Raw genomic sequence first — 10,350 nt, 5'->3', positions numbered from 1 at the left:
ATCAAGCTGATCAATGTATCAATAATAAGAAACACCATTACAAATAAAACAGTTTTTGCATCAGTCACTCATTTATTTTGTCCCTATGCATAGCAAAGGTTTACACCATCATCCTCAGGTGGAGAATTGTTTATTGACATAGCTGATGTACAAGGTGCATTCAAGTTCTAAGGCCTCCGATTTTTTTTCTAATTAACTACTCACCCGAAATCGATGAAACTGGCGTTACTTCTCGACGTAATCGCCTTGCAGACGTACACATTTTTCACAACGCTGACGTCATGATTCCATGGCAGCGGCGAAGGCTTCTCTAGGAGTCTGTTTTGACCACTGGAAAATTACTGAGGCAATAGCAGCACGGCTGGTGAATGTGTGGCCACGGAGAGTGTCTTTCATTGTTGGAAAAAGCCAAAAGTCACTAGGAGCCAGGTCAGGTGAGTAGGGAGCATGAGGAATCACTTCAAAGTTGTTATCACGAAGAAACTGTTGCGTAACGTTAGCTCGATGTGCGGGTGCGTTGTCTTGGTGAAACAGCACACGTGCAGCCCTTCCCAGACATTTTTGTTGCAGTGCAGGAAGGAATTTGTTCTTCAAAACATTTTCGTAGGATGCACCTGTTACCGTAGTGCCCTTTGGAACGCAATGGGTAAGGATTACGCCCTCGCTGTCCCAGAACATGGACACCATCATTTTTTCAGCACTGGCGGTTACTCGAAATTTTTTTGGTGGCGGTGAATCTGTGTGCTTCCATTGAGCTGACTGGCGCTTTGTTTCTGGATTGAAAAATGGCATCCACGTCTCATCCATTGTCACAACCGACAAAAAGAAGGTCCCATTCATGCTGTCGTTGCGCGTCAACATTGCTTGGCAACATGCCACATGGGCAGCCATGTGGTCGTCCGTCAGCATTCGTGGCACCCACCTGGATGACACTTTTCGCATTTTCAGGTCGTCATGCAGGATTGTGTGCACAGAACCCACAGAAATGCCAACTCTGGAGGCGATCTGTTCAACAGTCATTCGGCGATCCCCCAAAACAATTCTCTCCACTTTCTCAATCATGTCGTCAGACCGGCTTGTGCGAGCACGAGGTTGTTTCAGTTTGTTGTCACACGATGTTCTGCCTTCATTAAACTGTCGCACCCACGAACTCACTTTCGACACATCCATAACGCCATCACCACATGTCTCCTTCAACTGTCGATGAATTTCAATTGGTTTCACACCATTCAAATTCAGAAAACGAATGATTGCACGCTGTTCATGTAAGGAAAACGTTGCCATTTTAAGTATTTAAAACAGTTCTCATTCTTGCCGCTGGCGGTAAAATTCCATCTGCTGTATGGTGCTGCCATCTCTGGGACGTATTGACAATGAATGCGGCCGCATTTTAAAACAATGTGCATGTTTCTATCTCTTTCCAGTCCGGAGAAAAAAAATCGGAGGCCTTACAACTTGAATGCACCTCGTACATGAATAGTACAGATGCATTTATACAGCAGCAGACCAAGGAAATGTAAGTTACGTTGCATCTTTTGAGGGGTTAGTCATAAACTGCTGCCTATTGTATATTCTTTCCACTGTACCATATGTTTACACTGGCACAAGATGCAACATAACCTACATTTCCCTTCATTTTCTGCAATGAAAAGGCATCTGTACTCTTCACTAACACCAACTATGTGGATAAACAGTTCTCCAGTTTTATGCAGCAAACAGCCAAAGTTGCAAAATTCAGATCTTTTTATTTAACTAATGAGTGGTTTTGGGTGTCAGAACCCATTGTCAGATCACCCCCCCCCCCCCCCCCCCAAAAAAAAAAAAAGAAGAAGAAGCATGATAGCACACAACCCATGTTAATACTGTACATACTTGTGTCCAAGTTGAGGTTTTCAGGCATTGTCCTGACCATGGCCGCTGAGAAAGGTGACTCAGACGCAAATAAGTATAATATTAACATGGTTTACATGCTATCATGGAATACACCACTTTTTTTGTTTTTATTATTTGAGAATGATTTCTGTTACCTAATGATATTACTGGTAACCGAGCATGCTGGAAATCCAAAAAACAATTCTGGACCTGAAGATGAGGTGTGAACCTTTGAAATGCCTAATGATAAATTAAATAAATTACTGATGCAGAAAACCGTTTTATTTGTATTTATAAACAGTCACAGTCCTCATACTGCCATACTTTGTGGCCAACATATTCAGGAAACACTACTGGTTTGTCATAGGTACACCAGTTCACAAGCATTGTCCTTTTCGTAAGAAAATTATATGCAGTACAGATATGAATTTCAAAAATAACTGCACCATTCCTTTGCTCATTTTTATTTTATTAGAAAAACTGTTAATACATGTTAATTTTGTACACCATTGAATTAAGTTTTGATTTTACTTGACCAACAAGTTAAAAAAACTGTTGGACTTTTAGTTATAATAGAAACGCTAAAAAATTGCCAAAATATAACATACATTAACAAATTATGTTCTAATGTCCATTTTCATTTACAGAAATATTCACACATATATGGTTCAGGTAGCGGTTAAAAGTATCACAAAAATACTGATTACTCACATTTCCTTAGCAGAAAAGAGTAATGTAATATAAACAGTTATGATTAAGTCATCATATTTTCCTTAATGAGCTAATGTTATTATGTATTAATGGTAACCTAAAGAGCATTTGTCTGTATTTCAGGAGGTATACAAAACCCTGCTTCAGCAAGTCTGCAATTATGGGGAACCATGTAACATATACTCAATATGAGCTTTTATTTACATAATAGTATAACAAATCCCTTTTTTGCAAAATACTTTATACAGGACACCAAAGGCACTTCTGTTTAGTCATGTAGTTAAAGAATAATGAAGGAGGAAGGTTTTAATCATCACATAAAGTTTCAAGTGAGGCTGTTCTTAGTTCATGCCACATCTTTCCAACTGTGGAAGGCCTGATGATTCATTTAGGAGCAATATTCATGAAGTCTGATGCGACCAAAATTTCCAATATAAGTCCCATATGAAGTTTACAACAGCACAGTCACTTGTTATATTTTGCTTTTAGATGGGTATTATGAAAATGAAATTAGTTACCTCCATTGTCTAACATCTAAAATGTCTGTTGGTTATTTTGACCACAAAATTTTCCTTCTGTTGTTACCTTCAGCTATTACTCAGAGTTGACTGTGAAAAGTTGTAAGGATTATGGCAAAAATGGAAAGGGGTAGACTGCTGTGGAAAGTGACTGGCGCAGAATTTAGCTGTATTTCACGACCATTGATAGGCTGAACAGGGCGATAATTGATTCCCAGTGGATTCAGATCAACTCCTCGCACTCGGTGAAATGCTTCCATCTGAAACAAATTGCATTAATGGGCATATGTATACAGTTAGTTTAATACCTACATGAAATAAACATCTCCTCTCATCCTGCATGGTAGATAAATGCACTTGTTCATTTCAATGATCAAGCACTTCAAAATGAATGCATGAGAGCATTTTTCATACAAAAATATGTAAACTGGCAGTAGTATTGTGTTATCACTGATGGCATAGAAAAGTTAACCATTTACATTAGCAACCTCTCCATTTCACACAACTGGTATTTATTTATCCGTCAGTAGACAATAAAAATTGTATGGATGATGTCAGCACGTAAATGTACACAACAAAGACATATACATACATAAATGTACACAAGTTCTGACACATAAATAGATACATACATTATTTGCTTTACTATGTCACATTCTTCTACAGCATTTAAATATTCTACAGAATATGTTGTAAAAAGCCTCTTAATCATAGATATTTACATATCATTTTAGCTAATCCATGACAGTATAAAACATTTTTCTGACAGATACTTTTAAGGGTATTTCTAAAGGCATGTATTTCATTTTGGTCTTTGATCACTTGTGGAAGTTTGTTGTGTAATTTTATTCCTTTTTGGGTTTTTGTTTTAGGTTTCTTCCTGATAAGTAACTTGGACTGGATCTGTTTTTATATTCTTGTATAGACCTGTTTATTGAATACTGGTTAGTGTCTTTCTTTGTGTAGGTCACTGTTTGTAAAATGTATTTATATGGAAGAGTCAAAGTTCTCAAAGATTTAAACAGCTTAGTGAAGTGAATTCTCTTGCTACTTCTTGTTATAATTCATACAGCCATTTTTGTAGCTTAAAGTTTGTTTTACAATCTACTCCTTTGTTCCTCCATCAGGTTATGCCATAATATGCCATAATTAATTACAGAATGGACATATGCAAAATGTGTTGTTCTAGTGTATATTCACTCTCTGAGGACTGTAATACGCTCAGTCCACTTTAACTGTGAGCCAACATGCATCACTAGAAATTCTGTTTTTGGTACACATTCTGTGAGCTCATCTTTCACCTTTAGAGAGTTTCTGGTGGATTCTGCTCATGTAGAAAGTAACACTGCTGTTTTTTTTCCCTCATGCTGGATTAATTTGTTCTTTTCTGTCCATCCACATACATGCATTAGGGTTTCTTCAACTTTGTCGTTTCACTCTGGTGAAAATAACTGATGAATAGTATTAGGCCCAGCATGCTTTCTTGAGGGCCTCTAATATTCTAGGTTATAAGGGTGATACATTGTATAATTGAATTTTGTTTGAGAGACACCACCCATTGCATTCTGTTTTTCATATATGAATGAAATTGCTTATTTGCACTTATTCAGTCAGCTCAAGTGACTGAAAAGCTGGCAATGTTACTTACAGCAGATGTCTCAGATGTTTTGTGAAAAATATGGTTTTAATGTGAATATGAATGTCTTAATATTTGGACAACTACTGTGATCCTCATTAAAATTATTAAAATGGAAAACAGTATAGTGATCCCTGTTGTGGACCTTGAACCTTGGATATTATGACTAATAGTAAAAAGTTAACATATTTCTCCCTCTTTACTTAGACCTCTCTGTTGTTGGACAAAGCAGTCTCCAATTTCAAAAGTGTCATATTTATTCTATGTCTGATGTGTTCCTGAGAATTTACTGTTAGCTTTTCATTAAACCATTTTGTCTGTTTGCTTATGAAAATATGTTACAGATGTTGTGCAAATAAAATACTCAAAACTTAGCCTATATTGTTCATTACAAAGATGCCCATCATATAACTAATAGTATGTAAAATTTACTTTTGCTGCTACTGCAGCACTGAATTGTTTTGGTAAAACTTCTGCAAAATTCTGAATAACTAAAGGCAAAATTTGTTTCCAGTCTTCCATTGAAATGATAAATAATTGGTGCTATACCCACAGAGATAGAAATGCTAGCCAGTAAATACCTTCTGGAGGTATAGCTCACAGTGCTGCTGATAAAACACGAAAATGGACTCCAGAACTGCAAGATTTCAGAACAGTAGACTGTTTCTTCAGGCAGAGAAGAGCAGTTAGTTACGACTTGATGGACACTTGTCATTATCTGAACTGTCACCACATTTACATCCATATTCTGCAAGACACCTATGGTGTGTGGCGGAGGATACTTTGTTTATCAGTGTCAATTCCCCACTTTCCTGTTCACATATGGTTCACAGGCAAAATGATTGTTGGTAAGCCTCCATGTGGGCTTGAATCTCTCTATCTTGGTGGTCTTTTCATGAGATATACGTAGGAGGAAGGAATATCCTGGTTGACTCTTCTCGGAACGTATGCTCTCAGAACTTTTAACGATAGACAATACCATAATGCAGAATGCCTCTCTTGCAGTGTCTGTCACTGGGGTTGACTGAACATCTCCATGCCACTTTTGCACTTATGAAATGAACCTGTAATGAAACATACTGCTGATCTTATGATGATCTCTATTTCCTCTATTTGGTCTACCTGATATGGATCTCATACTGATGAACAATATTCAAGTATTGGTTGAATGAATGTCTTGTAATAAACTTCCTTTGTTGATGGACTACATTTCCTAGGGTTTCTTCAAATGAATCTCAGTGTGGCATCTGCCTTACTTGCAGTTAATTTTATGATGTCATTCCAGTTCCACTTCAAATCATTGTTGTTCTGCTGTATAATTATAGAATAAATGTCTTTCTGTCTGTGTATTTGCAGTTTGTTACATTTGTTTATGTTTCCACTCCCTGGCCCAAGCGTCAGTCCTCTGCATGTCTTCCCTTACTTAGCCACAATTTTCTAGTGTCGTGACTTCTCTGCATACAACAGCATCATCCACAAATGCCACGTGGAACTTACGATGTTATACTATATCATTTATACATGTTGTGAAAAGTAATGGTCCTATAACACTCCTCTTGGGCAGACCTGAAGTTACTTTTACATTTGATGACTTCTCCCCTTTCAGAATGACATGCTGTGTTCTGTTTGTTAGAAATTCTTCGATTCAATCACACAATTGTCTGATATTCCATAAACTTGTATTTTGTTCATTAGGTGACAGTGTGGAACTGTACTGAATGTGTTCCACAAGTCAAGGAACATGGCATCTACTTAGGTGCCTGTATCTACTGCTTTCTGGATCTCTGTTAACCAATGCATTATATTTGGATCCCCCACCCCCCTCTCTCTCTTTCTGAAGCCTTTCTTCACCTTTGTATCCCTTCCTTTTATGTCCCTCTTAGCCTGGATTTTGACTGAGCTGGCCCTTGGTGTCTAACCTCTCCCAAACAATTCCTTGCTTACCCCCACACCCCCCTACCCTCCTTAATGATGATACTGGTGTTCTGAAAGCTAGAAATACTGTGATCTATTTTTATGTGTTTCAATATTCAGTGCTGGAAATCAACATTCCTAATGTTAATTACTAGTTAACTTTTGTCTTTTTGAATTTAACAATTTTGTGAGTTGAATTTTCTTCTTCATGAATAACTGTGCTTAATTTGTGGTTGATTGATCTGGCATGAAACTGTCAGCCTATCACCACCATCATCATCATCATAATCATCATCATCACCACCACCACCATCACCCTCTTGTGAGTATTCTACAGCTCACACTACTTCTTGCTTCCTGTATTCCATTTCCTCTGATCATGCCAGTCTCCTTCTTATAGTCCTCTGTCATCCATCCCATCCTGAAAAAACTCAACGTCAGCTATTTGTAGGTCTCCCACACTTCCTTCTTTCACTGGGGTCCACTGTCACACTTTCTTGTCCATCCTTTCTTGACATTCATATCATTTTTGATGCTTCATCTTCATGTTGTCTATTATTGATTTGTTGATAACTATAGTCTCTCTTATGTTAGTATTTGGTACACAGTACAGCTTGGAGATGTCATATCTTTACCTCAACAAGTCCATTTGGCACTTTTTATTGCTTATGTTTCTGCTCCGCGTGTAGTGACGTTTTCAACAACTGAACAATATCACTTGCTTGAACTGAAGGTCCTCTTGCCCTGCCCTATTGTATTATTTATGTTATCTTCACTTCTAAATTTACATTGACATTCATGCTTCACAAGACAACTGGATAGTGCATGCTGAAGGGAACCTTGTACCACTACTAATCATTTCCTTTCCTGTTCCACTCACAATCAGAGCAATGGAAAAATGACTGTCCATGTGCCTCTTCTCATCTTATCCTTGTGGTCATTATGCAAAATGTACATTGGCAGCAGCAGAACTGATCTGCAGTCGGCTTCAAATTCTGTTTATCTAAATTTTGTCCAACGGTATTTTCCAAAATTAACATTGTTTTCCCTCCAGGTACCCTCATCCGAGTTCATAAAGCATGTCCATAACACTCATGTGTTGATCGAACCTACAGGTAAAAAGTCTAGCAACCTACCTCTAAACTGCTTTACTTAATCTGACCTGATGGCGATCCCAAACAGGTGAGCAGTACCGAACAATTGGTTGCATGAGTGTGCAGTACACAGTGTCCTTTACATATGAAACGAATTGTCCTAAAACTCTCCCAATAAACTGAAGTCAACAATTTGCCTTCCCTACTATTGTCCTTTGTGCTCCTTCCATTTTATACTGCTTTGCAGTGTTATGCCTATTTATTTAATTGATATGACAGTGTCAAGCAGTGCACTGGTAGTGCTGCAGTCAAACATTATGAGGTTGTTTCCCCTACTCACCTGCATTAACTTACTTTTGCTACATTTAGATGTAGCTGTCATTCATCACACCAACTAGAAATTTTGTCTTAAGTTACCTTGTATGTTTCTACAGTCACTCAATGTCGTCACCTTCCTGTACACCACAGCATCATCAGCAAACAGCCACATATGGCTGCTCATCCTGTCCATCAGATTATTTATATATATCTAAAAACAAAGATGATGAGACTTACCAAACAAAAGCGCTGGCAGGTCGATAGACACACAAACAAACACAATCATACACACAAAATTCTAGCTTTCGCAACCAATGTCTGCTTCGTCAGGAAAGAGGGAAGGAGAGGGAAAGACGAAAGGATGTGGGTTTTAAGGGAGAGGGTAAGGAGTCATTCCAATCCCGGGAGCGGAAAGACTTACCTTAGGGGGGAAAAAAGGACGGGTATACACTCGCACACACACACATATCCATCCACACATATACAGACACAAGCAGACATTTTGTTTGAGAGACCTCCACCCATTGCATTCTGTTTTTCATATATGAATGAAATTGATTATTTGCACTTATTCAGTCAGTTCAAGTGACTGAAAAGCTGGCAATGTTACTGCTTGTGTCTGCTCGTGTCTGTATATATGTGGATGGATATGTGTGTGTGTGCGAGTGTATACCCGTCCTTTTTTCCCCCTAAGGTAAGTCTTTCCGCTCCCGGGATTGGAATGACTCCTTACCCTCTTCCTTAAAACCCACATCCTTTCGTCTTCCCCTCTCCTTCCCTCTTTCCTGACGAAGCAGCCGTTGGTTGCGAAAGCTAGAATTTTGTGTGTATGTTTGTGTGTCTATCGATCTGCCAGCGCTTTTGTTTGGTAAGTCTCATCATCTTTGTTTTTAGATATATTTTTCCTATGTGGAATGTTTCCCTCTATTATATTCAGATTATTTATATATACAGAGGAAAAGTATGGGCCTATCACACTTCCTTGTGGCACTCTCGATGATACCCTTGTCTCTGATGAACACTTACTGTCAATGAGACAGTACTAGGTTCTACAGCAAAAGATGTCTTTGAGGCACTCACATATCAGGGAACCTATTCTGTATGCTTGTACCTTCATTAACCCTTTAACTGCACTGGAAGTGTTAATGCGCGCACCTTTCTATCTGTCCCTGTGTGCTCTGAATGTGTTTCTGTACGCCACCAGTCCTTCTACCTGGTACTCTGAACGTGTCTACATTTAGACACTTCCAGAGTACCAGGTAGAAGGACTGGTGGTGTGCGTAAACACATGCAGAGCACACAGGGACAGGTACAAAGGCGTGCACGTTAATGCTTCCAGAGCAGTTAAAGGATTAACAGGATTAACAGTCTGCAGTGAGGCACCATGTTAAACACTTTCCAGCAACCTAGGAATAAGAGGTCTGTCTGTTGCCGTTCATCCATGGTTTGCAGGATATCTTGTTACAAAAAGACGAGATGAGTTTCACACAAGTGATGCTGTCTAAATACATGCTGATTTGTGAACAGAACATTTCCATTTCAAGAAAATTTATTATATTCAAACTGTGAATATGCTCAAGAATTCTGTGGCAATGCTGTGTTAAGGATATTGGTTTGTAATTTTGCAGTTCTGTTCTTTTAGCCTTCTTATGTACAGGAGTCATCTGCAATTTTTTCCAGTCACTTGGGACTCTGTGCTGGGTGAGTGATTCATGGTAAATACCAGCTAAGTAATGGGCTGATGCAGTAGAGGACTCTCTGAAAAACCGAATTTGGATTCCATCTGGACCTGACAACTTATTTGTTTTCAACTCTCTCAGTTGCTTCTCTATGTCTGGGATGCGTATTTCTATGTCCTCCATATGTTGGTCTGTGATATGACCAGACAACAGTATATTTGTACAGTCCTTCTGCATGAATCATTTCTTAAATGTGAAATTTACAACTTCAGCTGTCCTTTGCTGTCTTCTATTGTCACACCAGACCAGTCAACAATTGACTGTATAGGAGCCATTGGCCCTCTTAGTGATTTTATGGAGGACCAGAATTTTCTAGGGTTCTCAGCAAGATCTTTTGCTATGGTAAGAAGGCAATTGCTGTATTGTTTAAGCATTAATCTTTTCACAGATGCATGAATTTCTGTAGCAACACTGTTGATAAGTTTGGACCTGTTTGTAGCTACAGGGCTTAAATATTTCCATTGTATGTGGGCTGCTGAAAAAGTTGTCCAAGACAGTTTTCGTAAAACTGTATTCAGCAGTATTTCACAAGATTGGCATCCATAGCA

General features: G+C 38.6%; 1 protein-coding gene across 1 annotated transcript in view; it reads right to left on the bottom strand.

The window, feature by feature from the left end:
* Positions 1–2,348: 2,348 nt before the first annotated feature.
* The window catches only part of LOC126166389 (putative carbonic anhydrase 3), a 594,590-nt gene continuing 586,588 nt past the window's right edge, over positions 2,349–10,350 (bottom strand). Inside the window, exon 8 of the mRNA XM_049920402.1 lies at positions 2,349–3,361. Within this exon, the coding sequence (XP_049776359.1) occupies positions 3,182–3,361 (180 nt within the window). The 3' untranslated portion in view covers positions 2,349–3,181. The remainder of the gene's footprint in view (positions 3,362–10,350) is intronic.

Source organism: Schistocerca cancellata, chromosome 1 (assembly GCF_023864275.1).
Source record: "Schistocerca cancellata isolate TAMUIC-IGC-003103 chromosome 1, iqSchCanc2.1, whole genome shotgun sequence".
NCBI lineage: Eukaryota > Metazoa > Arthropoda > Insecta > Orthoptera > Acrididae > Schistocerca > Schistocerca cancellata.
This window is presented reverse-complemented; position numbering and strand designations above follow the sequence as displayed.